At 42.0% G+C, this 27,874-nt stretch overlaps 4 protein-coding genes across 6 annotated transcripts; 3 read left to right on the top strand and 1 right to left on the bottom strand.

Annotated features, from left to right (window-relative positions):
• Window positions 1-66: 66 nt before the first annotated feature.
• On the bottom strand, window positions 67-1,404 carry taf13 (TATA-box binding protein associated factor 13). Of its 2 annotated transcripts, none has more exons than XM_085908707.1 (2): window positions 1,243-1,404; window positions 67-751 (listed from the first exon to the last, which is right to left on the bottom strand). In XM_085908707.1, exon 2 carries the CDS (start codon window positions 745-747, stop codon window positions 373-375), a length of 375 nt encoding a protein of 124 aa, XP_085764833.1. In that variant the 5' UTR covers window positions 748-751; window positions 1,243-1,404; the 3' UTR covers window positions 67-372. The 2 variants fall into 2 exon arrangements, with proteins under 2 accessions (XP_085764833.1, XP_085764907.1); XM_085908781.1 differs by having other exon boundaries at window positions 67-748; window positions 1,243-1,308.
• Window positions 1,335-7,001, top strand: LOC147061834 (solute carrier family 35 member H1-like). Its single transcript, XM_085908380.1, has 10 exons — window positions 1,335-1,551; window positions 1,938-2,102; window positions 3,482-3,632; window positions 3,839-3,902; window positions 3,986-4,058; window positions 4,273-4,441; window positions 4,662-4,745; window positions 4,852-5,027; window positions 5,124-5,253; window positions 5,590-7,001. Exons 2-10 carry the CDS (start codon window positions 1,992-1,994, stop codon window positions 5,709-5,711), a joined length of 1,080 nt encoding a protein of 359 aa, XP_085764506.1. The 5' UTR covers window positions 1,335-1,551; window positions 1,938-1,991; the 3' UTR covers window positions 5,712-7,001.
• A 262-nt stretch (window positions 7,002-7,263) lies between these two features.
• LOC147061833 (collagen alpha-1(XX) chain-like) lies at window positions 7,264-24,167 on the top strand. Of its 2 annotated transcripts, none has more exons than XM_085908255.1 (42): window positions 7,264-7,430; window positions 8,826-8,884; window positions 9,673-9,777; window positions 10,590-10,733; window positions 11,378-11,536; window positions 11,759-11,950; window positions 12,581-12,748; window positions 12,955-13,074; window positions 13,159-13,323; window positions 13,707-13,865; window positions 14,204-14,376; window positions 14,504-14,633; window positions 14,842-14,987; window positions 15,112-15,241; window positions 15,531-15,670; window positions 15,837-15,963; window positions 16,040-16,179; window positions 16,242-16,374; window positions 17,024-17,169; window positions 17,247-17,376; window positions 17,442-17,558; window positions 17,646-17,792; window positions 18,110-18,166; window positions 18,319-18,357; window positions 18,456-18,594; window positions 18,755-18,897; window positions 19,280-19,389; window positions 19,537-19,695; window positions 19,805-19,882; window positions 20,014-20,100; window positions 20,168-20,221; window positions 20,425-20,520; window positions 21,007-21,060; window positions 21,173-21,226; window positions 21,291-21,344; window positions 21,680-21,751; window positions 21,851-21,886; window positions 22,077-22,143; window positions 22,785-22,973; window positions 23,061-23,138; window positions 23,295-23,456; window positions 23,581-24,167. In XM_085908255.1, the coding sequence occupies exons 2-42, from the start codon at window positions 8,830-8,832 to the stop codon at window positions 23,607-23,609; spliced, it is 4,683 nt and encodes a 1,560-aa protein (XP_085764381.1). In that variant the 5' UTR covers window positions 7,264-7,430; window positions 8,826-8,829; the 3' UTR covers window positions 23,610-24,167. The 2 variants fall into 2 exon arrangements, with proteins under 2 accessions (XP_085764381.1, XP_085764292.1); XM_085908166.1 differs by having other exon boundaries at window positions 8,766-8,884.
• A 354-nt stretch (window positions 24,168-24,521) lies between these two features.
• dpm1 (dolichyl-phosphate mannosyltransferase subunit 1, catalytic) lies at window positions 24,522-27,500 on the top strand. The gene is made up of 9 exons (XM_085914105.1): window positions 24,522-24,690; window positions 24,895-24,994; window positions 25,083-25,116; window positions 25,214-25,290; window positions 25,388-25,413; window positions 25,561-25,656; window positions 25,744-25,812; window positions 25,977-26,091; window positions 26,632-27,500. The coding sequence occupies exons 1-9, from the start codon at window positions 24,560-24,562 to the stop codon at window positions 26,734-26,736; spliced, it is 753 nt and encodes a 250-aa protein (XP_085770231.1). The 5' UTR covers window positions 24,522-24,559; the 3' UTR covers window positions 26,737-27,500.
• The last annotated feature ends 374 nt before the right edge of the window (window positions 27,501-27,874 follow it).

The raw sequence follows: 27,874 nt of genomic DNA, 5'->3' as shown, positions 1-27,874 counted from the left end.
CTATAACGCTACAAGAACAAAATGAATTCTCTAAACTGTGTGTGGCTGTCAAATAAATGCTAAGTATTGTACATAAAGCATATGTTTATTTAAAATGGTTACAGGGCCCAAAAGATCGACTTAAAAATGAAAGGTTCACAAAAAAGGTAACATAAGGTGTGGACACATCAGTATATGATGAATTTACTGTCCAAAAACATGCACGTTTTGTTTATCAGTTGTGAACATGAAGGTGAATGCTTGTTTATGTCCTGTTATTGACTGGCAATTATTCCAGGGTGTATAAAGATGGAAGGAGGGAGGATCAAATAGCAGTGAATGTGGAATTGCATTCACATTCCATGTTATTTGAACATCCCTTTGACAAGGTGTTTATGAGCCATAGTTTGCCTCGTCGAAAGCTTTGCGAGCCCTCTTGAGCTCCTCATTCATGGTCAGCAAGTCTTTGACTCTGGCAAACTTTCTGGGATCCTTTCGAATGAGGAAAACGATGTCCTCCACCTGGACGCGACCCTGGCGCCCGATGGACATGGCTTTGTGGGTCATTTCTGTGATGAACTCAATCACCAGGTCTTCAAGGATATCCACCGACTCGGTGTACGGGTTCTGGTCGTCCCCGAAGCCATACATCATGCACCTCAGCTCCTTGGAGAAGAGCCTCTTTCGACGGCCGTGACACACATCCACGCCGCTGCAGCTCTCGTCCAACTCTTCGTCAAAGCCGGTTTCGTCCTCCTCGTCTGCCATTCTGCTACAAATATAAATAGCTTTCAGTTAATTTTAGAATTGACATTATGATTCAGGGTGCCCCGTACATTTCTATACATTGGGAAGACAATAACGATACTAATTTTTATTTATACGATGTGTTCAACAGACCAATCCAAGCAACTCCAAATTGCTGATCTAGCCATCGAAAGGCTTCATTTTAATGCGGGAAGCATCGTCTAATCAGGAAATCAATAAAGAGAATGGGTCACTTCCGTCATCCTATATCCCAGCACCTTGCAACTTCATTGAATTTATCTGGTGACGATAAACATTAGTCCCAAAATGTACACTTTACCCATTAACCTTGTTCCACTGTTTGCGATTCAATTGGATTTGTTCCTGAACCCAGTCCGCGGTACGTTTCAATTCGTTGCTCTTGGTAAACACATATTTAAAGGATTTGAAAATGTAAACATATAAAACGTTACGAGGAATGGCGAAAACTCTGTATTTAATCCAAGAAATCCTTACTTCAAAATTGTGCGTAGAATCAAAACAGTCTTGCTTCGATTCTGCTTCCGGTTTTGTATCGTTGACAGGAAGTGAGCCTTTATCAGAAATCGGAAGCTTTTTTTGAAACACTGCCTCCGTGTGGAACATTTCTTCCCACTACGCCCACTACGCGCGACGTGTACTTTTTCTTAGTGATAACCAAAACGAAATTATTTGTAACTTTATAATTTAGACTTAAGAGCATCTATTAATGGCACCGATATCTTATTTCCTTTCAACGCACGTGGACCCAAATCACTTCTAAGGACCATTCAGCACATGTAAAAGGTCTGTATTTGTGTGCGTCAAACGAATGACAGCTGGAAAAGAGTAGCTTCCAATTATTATTGGGTTTAGGTTCGAAACGCTGAAAATAAATGCAATTCCTAGCAGCTAATGTTATATATCAATCACCCAACTAACCTAAACTAACAGTTGGAGACGTGTGCTTAATTCATCGTGATCACGAGAGTGAATGCGTTGGACCTTGTCGTTGGTTGTGACAATCAACCACCTCAGCATTTCACAAGTTGATTTCATCGATAACAGCTTTTGAGACGCTAACGTTAGCTTTACTTAGAAAGTCAAGCTAGGCATTGAATGCTTTTCAACTCGCCGGAAATCAGTGTTCTTTTTTTAACTACACTAAGTGTATTTTATTTTTATCACTACAGGTGTTTAAAAAGTTGGATAACGGTAAAGCTGCAGATGACACTAGAAGCGTGTGTATGGCGGGTCCGGTCCAGTTCCTCTGCAGGACGCTCCGGACTGTGGGACTGGTTCTCTTCTACTATGTCTTCTCGATTGGCATCACCTTCTATAACAAATGGCTCATGAAGGTAAGTCGGTGTAGTTTTGTTTGAGATAAAGTGGTTACTGTCTGTTGTAGAGGTTTGTTACTAGGTCGCACCTAGTGACAGAATGACTGGGAATGCTTTTCTGACTCGGGTGTAACAAAAAAATGATATGACTCGAGAAATCGATTTTGATTTGAAAAATGCAAGTGCATCCAATAGTTCCACTAAAATATATCGAGATACCTAACTTTACATTTTTTCTTGGTAAAATTCGTCTTTGAAGAAAGTACATATCAAATTGCCCTTTATTGGAGATATGCACACCCTTGATTATGGTTACAGTTAGTTTTTCGGGATGCTGGAAGAGATTGATTGCATTTCGTAAGCCAAGGTACCAGTCGATACTCGTCTACAACGATGACTCAACAGATTCGCAGAAGCAAGACGTTCCAAATCAATAGTCTATTTTAAGAGGATTGTTTGATGTTGTCAGCTCCAAGAATATGTTGCATCTTGTAGCAGCCAGCTTCTAGCGTTCAGCAGCAAGTTGAGAGCACCAGAGAGCGAACCAGAGGTCTTGGGAGACACTGGTTGACAGAGAGAGGGCAGTGGAGTAAGAAAACGTGGCAAAAGAAGACACACACGACCAACATTTTTTTCTTTGAGATTGTTTTCATATTCATGATAGACAAGTTAGTCTGTCTACTAGGCAAACAGTAATTGAGACATCTAAATGTCAGTGTTTTCAGGCAAATATTTACTGTCACTCACTCTACTACTGCATTAGTGTTGGTTGTCCATTATAGAAATAAAACTCAGTCTCAAACCAATATTGTTTTTGGTAGTTACCTCTATCTAGCGCAGAGGTTTGTGGATGAGAGGTACTGTTGACGAACATCTATTGCAGATATTTTGATTGCTTTGTTAAAGGGGGAATTCAGCCCTAAAATAATATTTTCTAGAATACGTTGCATGTTCCCACACTAATGTTAACACAGCATTCTGATTTATATTGTGATTTTAGAATATAAATTAAGGAGGAAAATTACCACTGTGGGATATCAGTCCAGGGGCATGGAGCGTGCAAGATAATGTTTCAGAAAATGTATACCAGGCAGTTAGACTCTGCCCTTTGACCCAGCCTAGTTGATCTTGCCATGGGTGGCCAAACTCAATGTGTGGGGTGATTATTATTATGATGATGTAAATTAGCCCCACTGTTTTGCAACAGAGCGCTGACACATTTTCAGAAAGGGGCAAATAAAAGAGTTGAGTTGGTTATTTCATGGCATTTGTAATGGGTGGGCCAGAGACTCCAATATTGGTGTATAATCTCACAAAAAGTCCATTATGTCCAATTATATGTCCCACTAGGAACACCCATTTTAGCCTCTTGACCATTTCTGTGTAACCTCCTCCAGGGCTTCCACTATCCACTTTTCATGACTTTAGTCCACCTGGCCCTCAACTTCTGCCTGTCGGCGCTGACCCGACAGGCCATGCAGTGTTGGACAGGGAAGACTCGAGTTATTCTGAGTTGGACAGATTACCTCTGCAAAGTGGCTCCCACAGGTGAGACTTGTTGGGTTTGCATATTTTGACAGAAGAAAGTATTCATAGCTGGACCTCGAGTTTTAAAAACACAAAGAAAATAAGTCTCCAGATTTTCCAGTTTACTGTGGTAGTGGAGGCAGATGCAATAATTAGCTTTAAAAATGAAGATAATGATGTATGAATTATCTTAGGAGTGTTCTTCCTGTTCTCGCTCTTTCCACCAGCCTTGGCAACAACACTAGACATCGGACTGTCCAATTGGAGTTTCCTCTTCATCACCATTAGCTTGCAAGTTAACAACGTTAATGCGCACTTATATATAGTCTGTCAAATTGTCCTCCTGCTCAATGAGTTCTGTTTGTTTTTTCAAGGTACACCATGACCAAGTCTTCTGCAGTGCTCTTTATTCTCTTTTTCTCGTTGGTCTTTAAACTGGAGGAGCCGGTGAGAATGCATGTATCAAATGAGATAGAATATGCTTTCAGAAAAATAAAATAAAAGCAGTTCCCAGGTTTTGCAATAATATGTCTGTTACAGGCTTTCGATCAAGAATTACACCATAGCATACTCTTTAGCCATATCTCAAATCATGAATGCAGTGTAAGGTCTTGTTGTTTTGAAGTCTTTTCTTTCATTTCCTGGGCTCTGATTCCACCAGAACCCATTCCTGATCATCGTGGTCCTACTGATCTCCTGCGGCTTGTTCATGTTTACCTTCCAATCGACCCAGTTCAACATGGAGGGCTTCCTCATGGTGCTGCTGGCGTCTTTCATCGGGGGGATCCGCTGGACCCTCACTCAGGTGCTCACGCAGAAAGCGGAGCTGGGTCAGTGATAAATCGTTGTCCATTGAATAATTGCAAGTGCTGCGCTTTTGTTGTGGTGGTTACCCGAGGGCACCTTTGACCCATTTTGCCCCATCAACCAGCTTAAACTGGACCCTTTCAATTCCTATATGATGCTAGTCGACCTCAGCAATTTTTCCTGTTGGGCAAAATGGAAACAGAAACTCCTCATTGAAGTTTTTCCCATTTCTTCTTCCCGTAGGCCTCCAGAACCCAATCGATGCCATGTATCACCTCCAGCCTCTCATGTTCCTTGGCCTCTTTCCTCTCTTCTTGTATAATGAAGGTGAGATAAAACCTTGCCTGTGGCTTGCTCTTCACAGACAAATGGCAACCACATGGCTGATGTATGCTTTGTTTGTTTGTTTGTTTGTTTGTTTGTTTGTTTGTAGGCTTGAGCATCAGCACTTCTGACAAGTTATTCCGGGGGACGGAGCTCTTGCCGCTCTTGTACTCGGTCTTCTTACTAAGCATCGGTGGAGTTCTGGCTTTTGGGCTCGGCTTTTCAGAGTTCCTGCTCGTCTCCCGAACCTCTAGCCTCACGTTATCCATATCAGGGATCTTTAAGGTATGCTTTGCAGTTGTTATAACATTAAAAGAAATGTAATTGGGCACTTAGACAAGCAGTGTAATCTAGTTTCTGTCTCGTACTATTTTCCTGCAGGAGATATGCACGCTGGTTTTGGCAGCATCGGTGATGGGAGACAAAATGAGTGTCCTCAACTGGCTGGGCTTCGCTGTGTGTCTGTCTGGCATCGCTTTGCATGTCGGACTCAAAGTCCATTATTCCAAAAGTGAGTACGGGGACATCTCTGCTGACTTTTGACAGCTGTTGCAGAGTGACCTATGAAAATTCCAAACATCAAGGTTATTGAAAGGTCAGAATTGTGACCAGCTCGGGTAGCCACTGAACTCCATGCCAGGATTTCTTTCAAGAAACATTGTAACAATTTGTTATATTAATATGGTAGTCAGTGGCTAGCTACCTAGTTAGCTAGCTGGTGGTTAGCAACCGCTGTTTACAGTGAGACCAAAAAAGGCACATAAATGAAGGAAGCCAAATAACATGTTAATCCTTAGAGTGGCTGAAATGAGGCCTAGTGACCCCTATTTGTTCTCTTCTCCTTCAGACAAGAGTCAGTCCTTACGACAGCTGAACAGTAAGAGCCCAGAGCTTGAGTTGCCTTTGCTGCGACATAATGACGATGAAGACTCCGCTGCTGAAAATGAGGACGAAATTACACTTCACTGATAGCATCCAATAGTCTGTCAGCCAGTTTTCTTTCGCCTTCCTAAAACTGTTCAATGTACAGCCTACTGCCAAGGGGGAAAGGCCACCATCGTGTTGGTTCTTTTAATTTATAATCATTCCGTCATTCATTATGGCTTATTAATGACTCGACCCAGAGAAGTAAGCCAGTGAATCTGCCGCAGGTATTTAGCGTTTCTATTTCAGTATCCACGTCATATGATTGAACTGTGAGAGAATAGAATGAGTTTGAAATTGTTCACAATGCCAAAGTAACATTTGGAGTATTGATATAGAAAGCATAAAGGCTCGTAATTGTCATATCAAATTTCTTGTAACCCATTAAAGTTGTCAACCAACTTCATAATACAGTAACAGTCCTAAGAGTACTGTAAAAGGGTCTCTGGCCTCTTCTCAAATTATTTGTTTTGTTTTGGATCATCAAACAAATGTTAGATAAACCAAGTAGACGTAAACAAAATATTAAATTCTGTATTTTATCTTTACATGGGTTATCTTTATGTTATACTTACATTTGTTTGCTGATCTTAAACATTGTACATTCCCCTAATCCTGATGTATTTGAAGTCGGGTGGACCTTCTAAGATCCACTCTCAAAACAGCCTGCACAGAGATGCACATAGCACTCCGGTTGCTACGCTGACCACTATGTTGCACTAAGTTTTATTTATTGTATCCATCCATGGTACTCTTCTGTGCTGGTATCACAACAACAAAAAAGCAGAAGAAAAAGCAAACGACTCGTAGAGTTGATTTTTTTGCTCACCAAGTCTTACAAGATAGGCTTTGAGTGATGTCATGAAAGTTGGAACTTGATGTCAGGTTGAATTCAATCATATGTTGTTTCGGGCATTTGCGTATAGAGGTTCCACACTTGTCACAGTCAACTTTGATCAATCAAACCCCTGAATTGACCTTTATGTAATGTAATTAAGCAGCATTATGGGCCTTGGAATCCAACCTTTGTAGATGCTTTGAATGCACATCAACATGGAAAAAGTCGCACTCATTTGACATCAACTATTGTAGCAAAAAAAGGTGCTTGGAAACTACCACTATTGCAACAAATCTCCACAAATTAATTCATTTTAAATGGCAAATTATCAGCTATCAGCTATTTGGCTTAAATTTCAGGTCATGACCCAACCCAAATGTGCCTTATTTACCTCACGCTTTTCAATTAAGCTAAGTTTAATAGAAATGTACAATCCAGTCTTTGGTATACATGGAAAATGTTAATTATTATTAAAAGATGTTTTGTGGCATCCTGAAGATTGTGTCGCTTTTTGTCACTGAGTTGACTGAACGTTAGTGTATGTCCCAAAGAAGAGTTGTTGCTTTATGAATTTCCATTCACGGAGTTGCATGGAGTTTTACTGGCACATTCAATATGGCGGACGCGCCGGCGTACCGGTGCAACACGGACAAACCATTGAAAGCGGTATCTGAAGTCCATGTGATGTCTATGATGCCACGCCCATGAAGGAGAGGCCACGGTGCCTGGCTAAGTTTTGGAATCACGTTTCTCCACACACACACACCCACACGCACGAACCGGTACCGGAGAATTGGGTGCATAATTACAGTGCTTGCAAGACTTTGTAGTTCGTTGTCATTAACATCAGACATTTGGACACAATATGCTGTAAAAATGTGGACGTCTGATTAGCCTTGACCCGAGGCAGCACTGTCACCAGGCAGGTAAGTGCTCACCTTGCTCCTCCCGCCTCTCCACACGGCAAAACCCCTTCGTTGTTGTTGAGGGTTCTTTTTTTTACTCGTAATGGTGATAAAGTTTCTCAACTTTTCCCGATGTTGTTTTTATCCTTCTTCATTACGGAGCAGGTGCCTTAGAGTCTTTGTTAGCCGAAATTAAAACGCTAACTTTGTGTAAAGTCTTTCACAACTAATATATATATATATATATATATATATATATATATATATATATATATATATATATATATATATATATATATATATATATATAGTATTATTTTTACAAATTAGTGATTTTCATTTATGTAAATATACTAATAATGTTAACTATTTATCAGAATTGGGGAGTATTATTATGCAGATATTTTTTTTTATAACTCTGACAGTGTTTACATTTGCAAATAATAATCTTTCCTAGAAAATCACAATGTCCCGCCCATTGATAAGCTGCTTTTAGAACAGATCATGGATTCCTTTACTCTCCTGAAGTACTTATCCTCATTTGAGGGCATAATTTGAGAACCAAGCTACAGTTAATGTCATTATTGCTTTACACTTCCAGAAACCATAAAAAAAAGGGGTTCAAAATAGAGTCACCAGCATTACATAACGATGCTACTTTTTGTGTGTCTGACAGGTCGGCAGACACTTAGTCAGACAGGTACACAAAGCGAGTGTAGTTCACAGCAACACATCAGGCAAGCACAGACACATGTGAGGCATGAGAAAATGAAGAGCGTCAGATCTGCTTCATCGCGATGTAGATTATCAGGCTAAAAATCAACTGTTTACTGTTATGGCTATCCATCCATCCATCTATCCATCCATCCATCCATCCATCCATCCATCCATCCATCCATCCATCCATCCATCCATCCATCCATCCATCCATCCATCCATCCATCCATCCATCCATCCATCCATGAACCATATGGGGAACGCAATTGAGCCAGAGCCTATCCCAACTCAGACTTACCATTTCCATTACACATAGAAAATAAGCACCCTCACAGACAATCTTGTTACTTTTATGAGCTCTTTTAAAGAGCAGTGTGAGTCTTAATATTACAGACCTGTGTGTGTGTTTGTCATTACCTTTATGAAGTCCGAGAGTCTTAACGGAGCACTAGCATCTGAGCACTTATCGTCAGACTCGGTCATAAAACCTTTTCCCACGGGAAAGAGGATGACTGTTATTGCCATAAATTTGTTTCATGTACACTTGAACATTTTGTCATTTGAACGGCTTATCCATTGTACAGGTAAAAAACAAACTAGGTTATAACCACATGTTACAATTGCTTTGTGTGTTTATAGGTCTTGCGTCCCTTTCACCAACCAGACTCTCTTCTCAACATCATCGTTGTCTTTTCACAGGATCATGTTGCATTTGCTGTTTGTCATCCTGATACTGTCATCAAAAGTCCATGGCCAAGGTAGACCATCAGCATCCACATGTCATGCTAAATTTATAAACAACAGTGATTCATATTACAATATATAATCAGTTTCTCCCATTTGCAACAAAACTGTAATTCATCAAAGTTTTTCTTTTTTGGCTCTTGCCAAGTATTGCCTGCCTCTTTTGAAAGGCGATTGTTGTTTGCTGATCAAGTGCTCATCTCGCGACACACTTTAGACCCGATTTGAACCCTTCAGAGATCCTTGACCCAGACCACACAGGCAGAAAGGGACGTTTTCAGCGCTGGTGGGTCATATGGTATCCATAGAAGCACTACGAACACCGTTTCGTTCATGTTCAATCTTCTCCCTCTTCTTTGTCTCCACCACCCTTTCCCCTCATGCTCTATCTATAACTCAACCACGTTACGTACAAAACAGTGACACACTGTAACTCTGTGACGGTACCCTGACATAACCTCTGACCTTCATGGCCCGCCTCAGCATCCCTTCCTGTCTTTTCGCGGGATGGGAGGACAGGACGTGCTTTGACGGAGAACGGGACAGCTGCAGCGGGGGTTGGACGCAGGGTGGGAAGGCAGAAATATGAAAGATGCTGCTTGTTGGGAAACCCCCTGGTGGAAATCATGCAAATGAAGCAACAAAAGATCATTTTGAGGAAGGAAGTTACATGGGAACAACAGGAGACGTAGAGAAAGTTCCTGAACGTTCCACTGGTTTATTTCTGTCATCACACATGTTAAACTCTGGACAAAGTGCTCGACTAATATCTTGTCGTTGTCTTCCTTATATCTTTGCCAAGGTCGTCTTAAATTGACGGTCCTGTCCGAAGACAGATTGCAGATGAAATGGAAAGAGAGTGACAGTCCCGTTCAAGGCTACAAGGTCCGAGTAAGACCCATCTCAGGTGAGCCTCATTTGCAATGGGCAATGTTATGTATGATGATAAGCGTAAGATATGCCTTGACAAGTAATACTTGATGTTTGTCACACTATATCAACTTCAAAGTAAAGAACATTTTAATATTGCTTTTCATGTAAGTCAGATGGAGCTAGTGGCAGTCACAAGGACTGGTGGAGGTAGAGTGGAGGGGGGGCTGCAGGGGCAATGGCTACCCATGAAATATGCAATATTGGAGGAAATCACAATTTATTTATTTTTTTCAAAATCGTTCAGCCACAGATTACCATACACAAAGTAGAGCATGGATCTCCAATTCATGATGTGATGTTTGTCAAGTTGCAATATTGCTTAGGCTATGCCCTATGTGGTGTCATTCACAATGGCTGATGGAACTCCCCCTCGGCCCCAACGGACAATCTAAAAAGCATTTGACTTCTACATATTCCCCTGTTTTATAACTTTGGCACGCTTCCTTTTGGCCATCAACCAGATTATCCTGATTTAACCTTAGGAATGCAAGTTGATCCCTGCAGCCAGAACCAAAAATCCTGTGACAACTTGCTGTCTGACCAAAGGAGATATTTCTAGTACCATTTTTTTTTTTTTTAATGGTCAATCAAAGTCATTTTTCAAATCACATGAATTATTCTAAAATTAAAATCTTTACTGGCAATTTCTACATTTTGCCGAGTTTCACCAGTAAAAAAAAGCAGCAATTAAAACCTAACAAATTTGACAATGCTTTTATTGGACCTACTGTGGACACAAATTCTGCTTTTTATTATATTAATTATAATGTGTTTTTTTTTCCCCAGACGTGCCACAGCCGGAGCTCATGTTGACCACCACAAGAGGGCGAGCAACTGTGGCAGGATTGGACTCAAGTCAGGAATATGCCCTCCAAGTTCTCGTACTTAATGGGACCATGGAGAAACTTCTGGCAAAGCGCCGATTCACCTGTAAGAGATGCGCCAAGGTGGTTGGCAGATAGTTCAAGGGTTGGGTGATTGGTAAAAGCTCCAAATAGGTCTTCTTTCATTTGCTTATTTTATATTCATAGCAAAAAAAGTCTTAAAAATGTTAGCTACGATTACTGTAATGACGACTACTCGGTAAGCAATACATTACAGCTCATTACATGGTATCTACAAATTTTGATGACATCGTTCAAGTTGTACCCAGAAATGTGGATGGCATGTCCGCTCGAAGAACCACGCCACTAGTTGTAGGTTACTGTGTCGAGTCATGCATGCCCAGGCAGGCCTCATCACCTCAGCATGAAAATTCGTAACATTAGCTGTCATGCTGGAATGAATGGTGGGAGTCTGGAGGCTTCTTTGCTCCCTACCTTTTGACTCCCTCCTTTGCTTTGTGATTATCTCAAGGCCTGCCAACTGTTTCCCCGTTTGAATGTTTCACGCTCAACTTTTTGATCTTGCCTTTAGACCTCAACAGAGCAAACCACAGTGAGCCACTGAAGGCGCAGTTTTTATTAGCTCAATTTAAAAGTGTTTTTATTCAGACATTGTAATAAATCACAAAATTGAGCTACATTCCCAGCCTTAAGGAACTGAGGTGTAAAAAGGACTATTGTCTCAACTAGTGGACAGTCTCCGGGAGGAGGAGATGGTCCGTAATGGCCATAAGAAGAGGCTGTTGCCTGGTGGCTCTGGATCAGGAGACCTGGATGATGGAACAGAGTCTCTGTCTACAGTTCTGTATCCAGACCCCCTGACCACAACTGTTTCCACCACCAATGCAGGTAGTAAATTCTTTTGGTATATAAGAAGAACATAACGCAGATCATTCCTTGAATTTGATGATGGGGGTTCAACTGAGAGCAGATAAGATTCAACAGAGAAGTTTCACTTAACTTAAGTTTCCCAAACTTAAGTTGACCAGTTAGCTTCTTTCTGTGGGGCCTCTAGCGTAAACCACTTTTTTTTTTTTACCACAATATTTATCCCTTCCTTCTCTCTGCCAGATCCACCCACTATAGAACCCTCACTTCCACCCATGGATGAGCCCCAGGACAAATCCAGCAAAGACAAGAGGAAGAGGAAGAAAGAAAAAGAGCGGGAGCGCTCCAGGGTGGAAATCAAGGATGAGCAGGGAACAGTAGTGGGCAAAGAGGAGAAAGCACACAAGACACCACTTCCAACCCAAACAGTTACAGGTAACCTCTGGTCCTCCTACAGCTTGACCCAAATTTGATTTATCAGTTTGGTTGACATTCAAAGCAAGATTCCTCATTTCCCAAACATTGTTGTCTCACCGATTGTTGATGGTATCACATCTCGCAGGATTAGAACGGCGCGAGATTTCCCGTCGTTACAAAACGCGACTCTCCCGCTTATGTTCACATTTGCACTTGATCATTCATTTTCTTGCAGTCAATAAAAAGAAAACATTTTTAAAACCAGGAAATGTATATCAGGTATTATTTTACCTGAGAAATTTAGCAAAAATCTCGTCTCGTTCTTGTGGGCGAAAAGAAGTAGAAGCCATTGTCAAGTCCTTAAGATTGATTTAAAGAAGGCTGACATGATATAATGGCTCTTAAAATAAAGGGGCTTGAAAACAGAATGTGATGACAATGTTTACACAACAGGAAAAGATAATGAAAAGCCACGTTGTTCGGCCGCAGGGCGCCTGTCGTCACTTTTCAAGGAAACATGCATTTACGCCGATGTTTAAGTACACGTCATGCCGACACATGCTGCGTGCATTTGGCATTTTCTTTTAAGTCTAAAACTATAATGAAGCAGAAAAATAGGAACCTCAAGGCCTTTTGTCTTTTTTCAAGGTGCGTTTCCGAGAAAACCTTTCGAGTGCGGCACAGATGCTGCGGCAGACATTGTGTTTTTGGTGGACGGCTCGTGGAGTATTGGACGCACCAACTTCAGACGGGTCAGAGACTTCTTGGAGGGACTGATGACACCCTTCCGCATCGGGCCCAACCACATTCAGATTGGTGAGGCTTGATTTCGATGAGTTGTAATGACATACTTTTTGCTTTCATCATCTATCATCAGCGTGTATTTAATCGCTCGCCAGTTTGAACCGTGTAAGATCCGCGTCATTTGACGAGCGTCCAGTTTCAAACTCAATCTCGGTTCGTTTGTTTGGATAATGTGGGGAAAAAGTTAATTCTGTCAACATGAAGTGTTCCTCATCCAGGTCTCAGCCAGTACAGTGGAGACCCACGAACAGAGTGGCAGCTGAACAACTTCACCACCAAAGAACAACTAGTTGAAGCAGTAAGGAATTTCCGATATAAAGGAGGAAACACTTTCACAGGTTAGTTATCTGGCTTGAATTCTTTTTAGACTGTTGACTATTTCTTCAGAAAGTGTTGATTGGCTCCGATGTGTTGGTCTCCAGGTCAAGCGCTGCTCCACGTCATGGAGGAGAACATGAGGGTGGAAGCGGGCGTGAGGTCGGACACACCTTTCTTCCTTGTGCTCTTGACAGATGGTAAATCGCAGGATGACGCTATTGCGGCGGCACAGCGACTCAAGAATGCGGGTGTGGAGATCATCGCTGTAGGTGAGATTTTAATGAGAGAAGCTGGCGTGCTATGAATTGATCTAAGCGTATATAGTGTATGCCTGATAGAGTCGTTACATGAATTGCTGACATTTTTGTGGGGAAACGGGTCGTGGAGTTTGCTTGGCTTGTAATTGAAAGCAAGGTATAACATGTCATCAAAGCAACACATTTGATGTGTTCTTTGCCTCGATTGTGGCTTGGCTTTTTTTTCACGTCCCAACCTTTCTGTGTGGTCTGAACGACCGGCTTTCATGAAATAATTGGGAAAACTTTCAGTTTCAACCATGAGATGGTATCATACAAAAAAAAAAACTATGCTGCGCAAACTTATTGCAGATTTGGGCCCCAAAAATATATTTGACTTTGTATTCTGCCTTTAGGGGTTAAGAATGCCGATGAAGCCGAGTTGAGGCAAGTGGCTTCAGAGCCGGTGGATTCCAACGTCTTCAACATCAACGACTTCCATCTGCTCAGCAAACTGGTGGCCCGATTGGTCCACATCCTGTGCGGGAGAATAGAAGATCGCGGAATCATAAAGCGTAATGTAGCACTCGCAACACCGACACAATGAACCCTATTTTCGTTTACAAGGGGCGTGGCCAGACCGAGTTTTAGTCATTTTCTAGTCTGCCTCCCTCTGCCCCCTTCTGTTTTACAACTTCATTTTTGTTCGTGCATGGTGCATGTAATAGAAAATACTAGCTCGCACCTGAACAAAAATCAAGATTCACAAACGTACATGCTCGTATTTAATCACCATTGTGAATGCACTCGCTGCAAAAACAGAGCCCTGAATATTGGATCATGCAGATTGTAAATGCTGCTTGTCTATTTGCTTTTACCTTTTCTACACACGCCATGTCATTCCATTTTCTAGAAAGTGAACCGGAACCCACATCAGACCCGACCCTCTCTTACCCGAGCCCCACTGACCTCCGCTTCTCCAACCTGGGATCCAGAGAGGTGATGCTCCACTGGACTAACCCTGCAAAGCCCGTCCAGCAATTCAGGGTGGTCTACCACAGTGCTGAGGGTCAAAGTCCTCAGGAGGTCAGAAACTTTTCATTTGATGAGAACTCCTTCTGTCTTCATGCCACTGTCTACATTGTTGATATCGCTGCAACAATTTTTAAGATTACGTCTCTGACAGACTGTAACTCTTCTCTCGGACTCCAAGGTGGTGTTGGCTGGCTCACAGTCATCTGTGCTGCTTCAAGGCCTCTCCTCACAGACACTGTATCATGTATCCATTTTTCCTGTGTATGAACACAGCGTTGGCCTGGCACTCAGGGGAACTGTCACCACAGGTGAAACTTTTCTGCCCCTCTCTTTAATAAGCCTCCACACACAGTTAAATTCCATCAATGTATGATTTGTGACTGTGTGTGTTCTCTGAAATGATTTTAAAGAGTAAAATAGATTTTGCTTTCCAAACAAGGCCAGGCACACAACGCCAGGTCCAAATGAGTATATTTCTAAATTGGCCTTTCCTCCAATCCTCTCTATCTCTCTTAGTACCACTCTCTATGCCAACCAACCTGGAAGTGACGCCTTCCTCGTACAGCACGCTGGGAGTGAGCTGGGGTGCTGCGCCGGGGGCCACCGAGTACCTGATTCTTTATTCGGCACTCAACCACGGAGAGCCTGATGATGCCAAGGAGGTGAGAACCGGACTTCACTGTTTTTGAAATGTCATTACAAGGTAAATGGCTACAATACTGACATCACCGGGGATGAATTCTTTGGGTATTTTGTAATTGTTATAATATTTCAATTTGACTGTAGGAGAAGTTTGGTGCAGAGCGGACAGTGTTGGAGCTGGCTGGGTTGCATCCTGCAACGGACTATTCAGTCACTCTTTATGCTCTCTACGATGAAGATTCCAGCGATCCAGTCACGGCTGTTGCTACCACATGTAAGGCTGCTTCCAATACCCCCCTTTTTTTTCTTTTTTTTTTAAACTCGTGTTACCCCGTCGTCTCTTTATCACATTGTCCACTGCTTTTTCTATTCTCGCTCTGCCTTACAAAATCTTCCACTCTGAGCTCTTTCATGCTTTCACTCTTGTGACTGTAAAATCTCTTCAACAAAACTCGAGTGCATTGAAACCGAATACAGGTATGTTGGAGATTTGGTGGAACTGATGAAACCAAAAGCATCATTTTTGTTTGCATCATCTTCCCTCTCCATCTTGCCGTGTTTAGTTCCTCTCCCGCCGCCCGCGAGTGTGAGCTTTCCTGTGGTGACCCACAGTATGCTGAGAGTTAGCTGGGTGCCTGGAGCTGTGGATGTCCCCGGGCATAGAATCACTTACAGCACTAACCATGGCAGTGAAGTCAAGCAGGTAACCTCCTTACAATTATGATTTATTTCTTTTTGCTGTCGTTTTAATAAACAGCGACACCTAGTTTGCATAGATGGAGTTTCCCGATTTGTGTCTTTATGCTGCACTGGCAGATATCTGATAACAAGGCAATTTTGCACTGTAGTTACGATTTTATTTTCCCCAGGTGGAGGTTACCGGGCAGAGTTCTGTGCTGGTGCAGAGCCTGTCCTCTCTGTCCAGTTATCTGGTGTCGGTCCAGTCTCGCTACCCACAAGGCCTGTCTGCAGCCCTCACAAGTAACATCACCACATGTAAGACCCTTATACTTCCCCCCTACCGTGCAAGTCAATCCATATCGAAAGTCACTTCCATTTTTCTCCCTCACAGTGAAAGTACCCGCTCCTTCAGACTTGAGGGTGACCAATTTCTCCGGTAGTGAAATCACCGTACGTTGGGAGGCTGCTGCTGATGATGTCATATCTTACCTCATCAAGTGGATCTCCCTAGGTGGAGGCGACTTGAGACAGGTAGGAAGTTCTGTGCAGATTGATCGGACTACTGTAAAGTAAGTTATGCGTTTGTCGTAAAGCTGAAGGTGAGTGGAGAGAGTGAAGGGGTCATCCTGGAAGGGGTGGAGGATGACAAAGAATACCAGATCTCTCTGTCTGCACTGTATGGAGATGGAGCTCAAAGTGAAGCTGTGGCTATACGCTATAGCACACGTGAGTCACTCTCAGTCGCTACATGTTACACGCCAAACACATGTTCCTTCATCTCTAGCCTGTTTTTTAATAGTAGCGCAAAAGTGCAGAGCAGGTCATTCAGACACTCCTTCTCTTAAGGTCAGATATTTTCTGCATGGTCAGTGCCTTTTCCAGCGCATGTCAAATTTCTGCCTCGTTTGCGGCATCTCATTGGTCTTTAACACCGAGTGTCGCTCACGTAAAATGCCGTCAATGGGAATCCTTACGAAGAGTTAAAAAAACAAACAAACAAAAAACCTAAATATGGCAAGCAAAGGGCGGAACTGCGACTTTTATAAGCAACTTATCAAATTATTTATCACGTTAAATCTACTACAAAGAGTGTCACTAGAACAACAAAAGATGATTTAAATTATGTAAATTTTGAAGGACTGGTGATTCATTGTAAACACTTTTTCAGTGATGAATGAAAAACGTTTAAGCTTCATTTGGTCATATCTGTCTGTACATAGTCATAGAAAAGAATCTTCTGTGAGCCTGGAAAGATCAGTCAAAATGTTCTAAATTGGCTCAAGAGCTTCTCTTTTTTTGGGAAATAACTGGCAATGAAAGAGAAACCTACTCTGTGAATAACATTGCTTCCTTGCTTGCTGTCTCTTCCCTTAAGTGGCCGGTGGGGGTCCGTCCAGCGTGTCCGTCTCCGAGGAGACACCGGTCAGCATGCTGGTCAGCTGGGTTCCCCCCAATGCTCATGTCTTGCAGTATCGTGTCTCTTACAGTGCACTGACTGGAGCGGAGAACCAGGACAGCTCTGTAAGCGCCACCTTGGTTGGCATCAGCGCTTTCTTTAATTGCACAGTGGACTTGAGAGGGGGCGTTGTTGTGTTCAGGTGTTGGTCCCGGGGGGTGAAAAGCGCGTGGTGCTGGACTCGTTACAGCCAGACACACGATACAGCATCCTGGTCACTGCCGAATACCACAACAAAGAAGGAGGCGGTGGTTCGGCTCAGGGGAAAACCAGTAGGTCAAACACACCTATGCAGGATATTTGTACATCAAGTCCAAATTCCGCTCCTTTGCTGCAGCCAGTCTACGAGTAAGCAGTGTGAGCGTTGTGCGCTCAGATCACTCCAGTATCTGTGTGTCTTGGAGACCGCTGTCAATTGTGGACGGATATCGGATTATTATTCAATCTGTCAAAGGTGATTTTAGATGGATTTTTTTTTTTTGTTTGGTATTTTGCTTCCAAGTTTTTATAAGTGGAGTGAACCCAGTTTTTTGACATGCAGACAAAGTGTCTATGGAAGAAAGAGTGGACGACTTTACCAGCGCTCAGTGTTTCACCGGACTGCAAGCAGAGACGCTGTACCGTATCAGTGTGCATTCAATTCTGGGACCAGTAGAGGGTGCTGCCGTCTCCATTCTGCATCCAACAGGTCTGAGGTGATCGCACTTAACACCCACTGTAGAGCTTCATGATACTGACACACTTTTTTTTTTTGGCCTTATCATAAGAATCTGGAGTAGCAGAGGCATACATTTTAGTTGAAAACATGAAAGTCTTTCGGATTTTACTGCAGTGCCTTAAGTTATAAACGAGATTGTCTCACACAATATTCTCAAACGTTCTCATGTTTAGTAACGCATGGTTTACAGCCGTTTGAGTTTCCAGTATATCAAGGAACTATAAGGAAGAAAAATGTGTTGAATAGTCGTACTTGATGATTAAACATTACTAAATTGTTTTTCACAGCTCAGGCCCCAGCTAAAATTCCTGTCAATCCTCGGCTATACCCAATTCATAATGAAGGTGAGCATATTCATGAATAATTATTGATGGTTTAATCTACGTTTCATGTCCATAAAATAAGTGTACATTGATCAACGGCTGCAAATATTGTCTCAACATTGAGATATGGATTAATACCGTGAAGAAAAGTAAATTGTCCTCCTTTGTCATAGTTTGTCCCGAGGTGGCCATCAGAAACAGCATTGTTAAAGGTAAGTCATCACTCCCATAGTAACAAAGCATTCCTTGAAAAGAATGTCGACATTTTCACAAAGTCCCATACTTTGCTATCCGACGTGTGCATGTCCAGGCTTTGACATGATGGAAGCATTTGGCCTCACTCCAAAAGCCCACTCATCTGTGGATGGAGTCGCCGCAGAGCCTTTTGTCTTCAACACACTTCCCGCCTACACTTTGTACAGAGACATCCAGCTGACACAAAGGACTAAGTGAGCCACCATCTTCCTCTTCTGTATATCTGCTGTCACTAATGTAGTAGAGCCTCCAGGGTAAGCATTTTGTTGAAAGTCTCTGTTAGCTAAGAAGTAGCGTTATGTGACTTTGATAGCTTTGACGCTTCCTTTTCATTCAGTGGCTCTTTCCCTCTAGGTTCATCCACCCCGTAGGCTTCTCTCCCGAGCACACCATAAGCATCGCCTTCCGCCTGTTACAGGAAACGCCCAAAGAGCCCTTTACCCTTTGGCAGCTCACAGATAATGACTACCAGCCCAAGATGGGTGTGGTACTGGACCGTGAGTTCTTCATCTTCACGCTCCCATTTGTAGTCATTCGATCATATACCGCATGTGATTCCTCAAGGAACTCCATCGTCGGCATTACCCGGCAAAATGTCTTGAGTGACCACTGGCTTTGTTGTTTTCAGGAGAATTTTAATGTCACTTTGACAAAATAGGACACATACAATCATCAGCAATGACATTTAGCATGCTGTGATTTTTACATTGTTGTGCCTTTGAATGTGAATGGAAGGTCGTTACAGCATTGGAATGACATTTTTTTTTTTAATGCACACATACCAAATTTGAACAAATATGTATTGAATTTATGAAATATCGATAGTCCAACATCACGTTCTATGCCCTGATATCATCTCATTTTGGCCTTTCAAACTAGCTTTGAGCAAACAGCTTGTGTACTTAAGTCTGGATTATAGAGGTGAAGTGCAAGAGTTGACCTTTGACCAGCCGCAGGTCCACAGGCTGTTCTACGGTAGTTTTCATAAGGTGAGCAAATACGACTGTACGTTTGTACTTGGTCACTGTAGTTTCTCAAAATAAGTGGGTGAAAGGTTGTTGATTGCAACACAATGTTGAGTTGATTTCATTTTTTTAGATATGTATTGGATTTCTTCTTCTGTGATCGATCGGCAGGTGCATCTTTCTGTCAGCCAAGTGGGCGTGTCCCTGTCTGTGGATTGCCAGCACGTGGGTGAAAGGCCCGCCCGCCCTCTCGGCAATCTGCCTACGGACGGCTTTGAGATGCTGGGGAAGTTGACGAGGACCAGAGGACCCCAAAGTGGCTCCGCTGCGGTACTTTGACTTTCAATCCAGGCACAACACTTGAATCAAATCCACTCCCTCGAATGAATAAGGACATCTGTCACATGTTGAACATTTATTCTGCGTTCCTTGTCACCAGTTCCAACTGCAGTCATTTGAGATTGTGTGTAATACGACGTGGGCAACGGAGGACACCTGCTGTGACCTGCCCGGAGTGGTCAGTCATCTTTCTGTGTTTGCATCAACATAACACTCGTTGCTAAGGTGGACTGTATTTGAAACCCCCAAGCAGTCCAGTTCAATTAACTATCATAGTTTGATTGACTTATTCATATCTGTTTGCGACAGAGAGATGAGGAAAGTTGTCCTCCTCAGCCCTTCTCATGTACCTGCTCCTCCGACATCCCGGGAGCTCCCGGTTCCTCCGGGCCTATGGTATGTCTTTGCCAAAGCAGAGAATATGAGGAAGCCAAGTCATTGTATTATTTTTTTGCGCTCCCAGGGCAAGCCTGGACCTCGTGGTGACAAAGGTGCTAAGGGTGAACAAGGACATAAGGTAAATATAGTGAGGTACTTATCTTGCAAACATCCATGAACTACCCCGCCTATAAATTCCTCCAATTCTCCAGGATTCATGTCCCACAAATTCATATTGTTAGCTACAGATACCAATAAAATACAACTATTTACACAGACATAAGAATTTATATACATAATGTGATCTCTGAATCATTCCTTGAAACATAAAATGTGCTGCAGGGTGAGATGGGTCCTCCTGGAAAACCTGGACTCGAGGGAGATCTTGGAGCGGTGGGCAGCAGAGGGCCTCAGGGAATGGCTGTGCAAGGCAAAGTAGTGAGTAACCTTTCTTGCCATAGTTACCTGGTACAGTGGTGTGAAAAGAAAAACAAGAGCCTAACAAATGAATTGGCCAGAGGATTATATCACGCATTATTTTCAAAATAATATTTGGCCGGAGCTTTGCCGATTAAAACATAAATATAATGTTCTTTTTTTGTGAAACAGTAAATGCTGTTCAATAGGTGTAGGCAGGACGTAAAGGACATAGAATGGGTGACAGAACATTATTTTGTGGGAATCACAACCTTCTCCATCCTCTTAAGTATTTCTATGTTCTTGATTAAAGTTAGTATTGTTAGTGTTAAAATTGGTTCCCATTTCTGTTGCAATCCCTCTTAATGGATTTCAAATGCAACTAAATCAAATATGATGTTTTTACATGTGAGAAAGACGTCTTGTTTTTATTTTGAAGTCATCATAGAAGAAATGTGATTTAGCGTTTGACTGAAAGACATTCATCGACCATATTCCTCCTCGTAGGGTCCACCTGGGATAAGAGGAGAAAAAGGAAATCTTGGAAGAGTTGGACTACAGGTGACATTGCACAGCTGTCTTTATAGATGTTTGTGTCAAGAAGCACCAAACCATCCTTTTTCACTCATGGCTTGGTCTCTGTGGGTTTTTTTTTTTTCTCTTTTTTCTGTAGGGTGTACCAGGTCCTCTAGGCCCCAAAGGGGAAATAGGCCCTCCAGGCCCCATGGTGAGATGACAGTACAAAAAATAGTAAATATTGGGTTCCTGCATGTTATCTTGCTGTCTAACAGGGCATCCGAGGTGCTGAAGGCAACATGGGCCCCCCTGGCCCTACTGGATCAAGGGTAAGATCGAGTTTTATTTTGTTAAGACGATTACCTTGGCATAGAATTAGGGTCAACAATCTTTATCAGTGTTTTCTGATTGATCTTCTTTTACATTTGTGGCTTGTTTTTTTGTTTTGTTTTTTAACTTTTTTCACCTCAAATAGAGCAAAATCCAAATCTGAAACTATCCAGGGTGTAGTTGCCCTTTTGCCCCTAGTTAGTTGGGATAGGCTTCTGCAACCTTGATAGATTTCTGACTTATTTTTTCTTGCATCCTTAATGCCATTCTTTATATTATGAGATTTTCTTTTATGTCCAATGTTTAGATTTAGTTATGTTGTATTGTTGTATAGGGTTTCCAGGGCCTGCCAGGACACCCGGGACCCAGTGGAGAGAAAGGCTACACCGGAGCTAACGGCGCTACGGTAAGAGCAATGGAACACATAGCAAAAGCAGTCAAAACTGTCATTGGGTTTCAATTATATTCATTCATATATTTTTTTTTTGGGGGGGGGGGCTTACAGGGTCTTCCAGGGAATAAAGGGGAACAAGGAGAGAAGGTGAGTTTCAATAGCCCTCTGATGATTTTAATTGGGAAATATTTGCTCGTGGAATACAGTGAGTCCCTACAACGGCGAGAGTGTCCCGAATAATTGGAAACAGGAAACATTTGTCGCCTTTTATAAAGTTCAGAGAAATGTATATTTGTAAGTAAAAGTCATGTAATACTGTTTTTAACATGTTTTACAGGGCGAACCTCAATCAATGGCCATGATCTTCCAGCTTGTCACAGAGGCGTGTGAACAACTTGTTCACAGTATGAACCTCAAGTTGAATTATCAAATCCCACCATTTTTAAAAAAGAAAAAAAAAAAAAAGGCTCTGAATTTGGACAAAACCGAGTTCAAATTGCACTGTGGGTTATTTGTGTTGAGTATACACGCACAGATCCACACACAAGTGTGAATTACCGGCTTGGTGATGAAGTGCCTCCTCCGTGAGGGAAAATAGAATTCCTTTTATGGGCACGCACTTTTTTCTTTCCACTCCGGGCTTCCGCAAGCACGAGCCGCTTACCTTGTCGCAACCACATAGCTCCACTGCAGTTGTCATGGTAGTGAAAGCTTTACTTATTGGCCCTGCGATGAAGGGAGCAGGGGTTAGCAATGACTCATTCTCATGAGGCCGGACCACTCTCAAATGAATTTTTGATTTTGGGAGTATTGATAAAAAGCATGTCACTTACATGTTATAAGGAGCACCTGGTAATGGTTCTTCATTAGGGGGAAATTGCGTTATTGTTTTCCTCCTGTTCATTTTGAGGGGAAAAAAATTTTTTTTTCAATCCTTAACCTGATTGTGTTTGACGGAGTTATGGGATAATATTTCAAGAGACGTCTTTTCCCTCACATCCAACACGAGCATGGCTTGCTGATTTGAATTGTGTATATTTGTCAGAGGAGGTGAGGAAGTTGGATTTGTTCATCGATGACATGAGGCGGAAGCCGGTTCCCGCAGAGGAGCCCGAGGGGCCTCCAGGGGAGCCAGGGTTACCGGGTGCCAGGGGTCCGCCAGGCCCCAGGGGTAACCAGGGTAATATTGGAACCCAAGGGAGACCTGGCAAGCCTGGGTATCCTGGAGAACAAGGTCATTCTCACAAAGATATTAACTTCTTATTCTTGAGTTGTTCAGAGTATATGTATGTATATGCCTGATCAATTGTCTCCTCTACAGGGAGACCAGGGTTGCCAGGAGAAAAAGGTGATGCCGGGACTAATGTTCAAGGACCCCCAGGGGTCAGAGGCCATGCAGGTACAATAAAAAATCAATATTGTCTCATTTGTTGGGGGAGCAATTGACGCCACCCTAAAAAAGTTTCAAATTGCAAATAATAATAGTTTGAACTTAAAATACAGTATACATATTACGAGCTATGATCCAAAAACAAAAAGTGTGTTCCATCCACAGGTCCCGTCGGCGAGTCCAAGATTGGCACGCCAGGGCCCAAAGGAGAAAATGGAAAGTCGGGAACTTCGGGGATTCCCGGCGCTCCTGGCAAGCCGGGCGAGATCGGACCTCCCGGAGCGTGTGACAGCAGTGGAGGCTGCCACAGATTTTCTCAGCAAACGGGTTAGCATTTATACTCCAGCAACAGCAGTTACCACATCCATATCTGTCCTCTATACCAGTTGTCCTTTTTAGAAACTAGGCGGAGATGGCTTACATTCGTGTCTGTGTGTGTGTTCCTTTCCAGAAGACAGTTATTTCGGCTATCAACCTTGAGTGAAAGTTTGAAATATCAAGTGGTGATGACATCGCAACAGTACACCTGTTTACATTGACAATGCTTCTGGAGTTCAATGTATGCCAGTATTGCGCTCCTGAGCATCAGTCATAGGAGAAAGCCAAATAGAAGAAGAAAGAGGAGCACTTGCCTGTGATGTCACACTGGTCTAAGGAACCAGAAAGCACGAGTGTTATTGTTTTGATAAGGATTCGAGTCTTCAGCAACCGCTTCACCAAGATCTTTCCACTTGGAACCCTTAGGTGCTGTTTTATAAGCCAATTTCGCACTGATACAATTTTTAATTATTTTATATAGTTATGCACTGTGTTGTAGTTTAGCCATATGTCTTATATTTCGTTTGAGTTTCCATTCTAACCTGAACTGCCTCAAAAACAATGTTACTGCATAATCCATGGTGTAAGGTTTATATTATGATCCATGGCACAAATGACTGTGAGAATTTTGTGTATGATATGTATATTGTTAATTATATTGAGTGTATACAGTTATTTGTGTTCTTTTGGGTAAGTTTTTTTGCTGATAATAAACTTTTATTCAGACATTGTCTGCAATGTCATTTCATTCTCTTGGGTTTAGTGTGTGCGATATTTGAACAGTAAAAAAAAATCATTATAGAAAAAAATATTGCACGCCAAATGTTCCACTGGATTCAGCTTTTGGTTGGAAGCGCAAACATTTCCAAATAATAGGACTTATTGACGTTGATGATACTGTTTTCTCTGTTTTGACCGCAACTAAATATAAGTCTATATATCTAGTAAAATCCAGAAAATTGTGCCTTTTCGGTGCATTTTATGGTAAATATAAAAATGCCTCGTTATAATTTTTGTAAATTACTTTGGAATTACTCAACCGGAAGTGATTTTGCACTTCGTTCAGCATCGAAAACTTCGGAAGCGGTGAGGTGAGGGACGCGAACGTCGCCATGACAGCCAGGAAGACTTCAAACTCAAAGCCAAACAATGGGGATAAATATTCGGTGTTATTACCCACCTATAATGAAAGAGAAAACCTCCCTTTGATTGTGTGGCTTTTGGTGAAATATTTTGATGAAAGGTGAGTTCAGGAGATCTAGCAGAGCTGCTCGGCTAGGTGTTTTGTGCTAAACGACCCAGTGATGAGCTGTCACTAAATCTAGCTTGACCCCTCGCTTTTTAATCAAATGTCATTTCGTTGAGAAAATTGCACAAGCACGTTGAATTTGAATGTGCCGAGTTTTGCTTGATTTTTTGCAGTATCGCATTATTAACTTGTTTTCAGTGGTTATAAATATGAAATTATCGTCATTGACGACGGAAGCCCTGATGGGACAATAGAGGTGGCGGAACAGCTCCAAACAATATATGGCGAAGACAAAATTGTAAGTTCTTTTTTTTTAATTATTGTATTAGTTTTGCACATATATATGTGACGCTTGGGTTATTAACATGCATCTTCTTCCTCCAAAGCTTCTTCGGCCACGAGCATCGAAGTTAGGTCTGGGTAAGTTCAGAACTGGTTAAAGAAAAAGGAAAAAAATCACAATTGTGCGTTTCAGTATTAATGGACACTTGTTTCCCTTGCCCCTCAATATCAAAAGGCACTGCTTATATCCATGGCATGAGGCACGCAACAGGAAATTTCATCTTCATAATGGATGCTGATCTCTCCCATCATGTGAGTGCAACCTACTCATTCACTGTGTCAATTAGGATGTATTAGGAAACAAAATATGAATGTTCTTTGTCTTTTTGTATTATTATTATTATTCCAGCCCAAATTCATCCCAGAATTCATTGCGTAAGTATTTCCTTTTTACCAATCCACGAAATTAATTATATTGTTCTGCCTTAACGTGTTTGTATAAACACTTCTAACATGCTAGATAAGCAGTTACATTTTTTTTTTTTTATAATTACAACAATCACATTTTGTGACATTGTTCAGGAAACAGAAGGAAGGCAATTACGATTTGGTGTCGGGTACACGATACCGAGGCAACGGCGGTGTCTATGGATGGGACCTGCGCAGGAAACTCATCAGGTAACAAAGGTGACCAGATGAGAATGTGCACGGGCCATAAATAGCCCGAGCTGCCATTTCATTTTCACGTTTCTGTCTCGCATTCAGCCGGGGTGCAAACTTTCTGACACAAGTGCTGTTGAGGCCCGGAGCCTCTGACCTCACAGGAAGCTTTAGGTAAGCTTCAGTGTGACCAAACGATTCTCGCCTTCTTTGGGTGTTCCTCAAGTGAGATCTAAAATGTTATTTTCTATAAATATGTAACCATTTTCAGCCTGCTTTAAGGAAATTAGATCATCTCATGTAACACGCCTAATGTGTTTGCCCTATGTGCATAACAGATTGTATAAGAAGAAAGTTCTTGAGAGTCTGGTTGAGCGCTGCGTGTCCAAAGGTTACGTCTTTCAAATGGAAATGGTTGTCCGAGCCAGACAGCTCAACTACACTGTTGGAGAAGTGAGTTCTTCACATAAAACCAGGCCTGGGAAGACTGCTCCCTATCTGGGGTCTTTTTGGAGAGGGTCATACTCAATGGAATTTGGGGAAAGGGTGGGATGAATAGTCGTTCACTTGAAACTAACTAGGGCTGTCACTATTGATTTTTTTTTTTATATAAATGATCATAAGGTTTGATTATTCCATCCATCCAAGAATTGACTAATCAGATTTGGAGCAGCTCACAAAATGCAATGGATGGCTGAATAGTTAATACCGCTCCTATTGAGTACAGAGGACACAGGTTGAGATCTCGGTTAGGCTAGCACACCCGTGAACCTTGTGAGGATAAAGCAGTTTGGATGATGGATGAATGAAAAGCGTTCTGATTAATTTGGTTGCAGTATTAACTTTCCACCAATAGAGGGTGATACTCAAACGTGAACCAGTCATGAAGTAGTAAGCCAGATTCTGTTTTGCAGCTACCTTGCTCTATCTGACATGGGGTATCTTGAAATTGAGGAGACTAATAATGGTTTACTCATTTGACTTCTTTTTTAGATTCCCATCTCTTTCGTGGATCGAGTCTACGGCGAATCCAAACTGGGAGGGAATGAAATTGTGGCATTTGTGAAAGGCCTGCTCACGCTTTTTGTAACGACATGATCGATACACGTATGTCCATGACCTGGGAGAACCGTATATTGAGAACGTGATAGAATTTAAAGTGGCCTGTGATATGAAAAAGATTCCTCAGCCTTGTTTTATGTATTGATAGCAAATTATAAGCACCCATAAATTAGAAGTGAGTTGATTCGCTTGATACTGGAGTCTATTTTGAGTTGGATATTCTCATTGTGCTCCTCAATTGACTTTGCACAAAGTGTGTATGCTGTCCCATCATCCCTAAGGCAACATTTGTCAAAAGTAATGCTGGATGTCAGAACGGGTGCGCCATCAACAATTTGAATAAATTACAGATTATGTTCAATCACAATGTTTGAAAAACACAAGGGTTCTTGTAAGGCTCCAGAAAGTTGTTTGAGTCTAATTTTGCCAGATGTGATGCATCGCAAATGGGAGGGGTGACTGTGTTTCCTTGCTATATTGCTTCTTTTTTTTTTTCTTAACCGATCATGTTGCAATATACTAACTTACTTTTTCACTGCACAATGTGCAGGTTGTTCATCAACTTCACAAAAATAATAAAAAAAAAAAAATCCCACAACAGAGCCAACGGGTCAAGTCACGTTTATTTACATAGCCCTAAATCACAAGTCTCAAAGGGCTTCACATGTACAAAAATTGACAATTTGGGAACAATTTGTTGTGAACAATTTAGCGTGGACAATATGTGACGCTGGGAATTGCCCAGAAGAAGAAAGAAAAATCTACCCTCGGGAAGTTTCATATTATATCAACAGTCAAGACAAGACCGACGCGGAATGGACACAAATGACCAAACACAAATCCCATCCACTGATAAGTGTGTGATATTGATTGATTCATATATTTGTTTGCTTGTACTACATAATTGAGATATATGGTATATGATAAAGGGGTGAATTGGTGATTGTTTAAATATCTTTTGTAACAGCGATATCCGCGTAGATTTAGTCCATTTGGTGCGCATGCGTAAACCAATAGAAGCCCCACTGAAGAGGACGCCCGCTGTTGGCCAAAATGGCGCAACTGCAGTGCCGCTTGCGTCTTATTTTTTCACTTAGCCCCACGCGATCAAGGCTGTGAACACAAATAAAACAACGGGATCTATGTGATTTCATCCAACGTCACGAGGAATGAA

The sequence above is a fragment of the Syngnathus leptorhynchus genome, chromosome 1, assembly GCF_054491065.1.
Source record: "Syngnathus leptorhynchus isolate UIUO chromosome 1, UIUO_Slep, whole genome shotgun sequence".
In the NCBI taxonomy this organism is placed as follows: Eukaryota; Metazoa; Chordata; class Actinopteri; order Syngnathiformes; family Syngnathidae; genus Syngnathus; species Syngnathus leptorhynchus.
The sequence above is the reverse complement of the archived record's forward strand: the minus strand, read 5'-3'. Positions and strand labels throughout refer to the sequence as shown.

What these genes read in the sequence shown, in the direction of transcription:
- taf13 (XM_085908707.1), bottom strand. Translation starts at nt 747, where the DNA reads ATGGCAGACGAGGAGGACGAAACCGGCTTTGACGAAGAGTTGGACGAG.
- LOC147061834 (XM_085908380.1), top strand. Translation starts at nt 1,992, where the DNA reads ATGGCGGGTCCGGTCCAGTTCCTCTGCAGGACGCTCCGGACTGTGGGA. An exon ending in CTCTTCATCACCATTAGCTT is followed by an intron (nt 3,903 to 3,985) that starts GCAAGTTAACAA and finishes TGTTTTTTCAAG; the next exon opens with GTACACCATGACCAAGTCTT. An exon ending in CAAAGTCCATTATTCCAAAA is followed by an intron (nt 5,254 to 5,589) that starts GTGAGTACGGGG and finishes CTTCTCCTTCAG; the next exon opens with ACAAGAGTCAGTCCTTACGA.
- LOC147061833 (XM_085908255.1), top strand. Translation starts at nt 8,830, where the DNA reads ATGTTGCATTTGCTGTTTGTCATCCTGATACTGTCATCAAAAGTCCAT. An exon ending in CTGGCCCTACTGGATCAAGG is followed by an intron (nt 21,345 to 21,679) that starts GTAAGATCGAGT and finishes ATTGTTGTATAG; the next exon opens with GGTTTCCAGGGCCTGCCAGG. An exon ending in CCGGAGCTAACGGCGCTACG is followed by an intron (nt 21,752 to 21,850) that starts GTAAGAGCAATG and finishes GGGGGCTTACAG; the next exon opens with GGTCTTCCAGGGAATAAAGG.
- dpm1 (XM_085914105.1), top strand. Translation starts at nt 24,560, where the DNA reads ATGACAGCCAGGAAGACTTCAAACTCAAAGCCAAACAATGGGGATAAA. An exon ending in AGCATCGAAGTTAGGTCTGG is followed by an intron (nt 25,117 to 25,213) that starts GTAAGTTCAGAA and finishes CAATATCAAAAG; the next exon opens with GCACTGCTTATATCCATGGC. An exon ending in ATGCTGATCTCTCCCATCAT is followed by an intron (nt 25,291 to 25,387) that starts GTGAGTGCAACC and finishes TTATTATTCCAG; the next exon opens with CCCAAATTCATCCCAGAATT.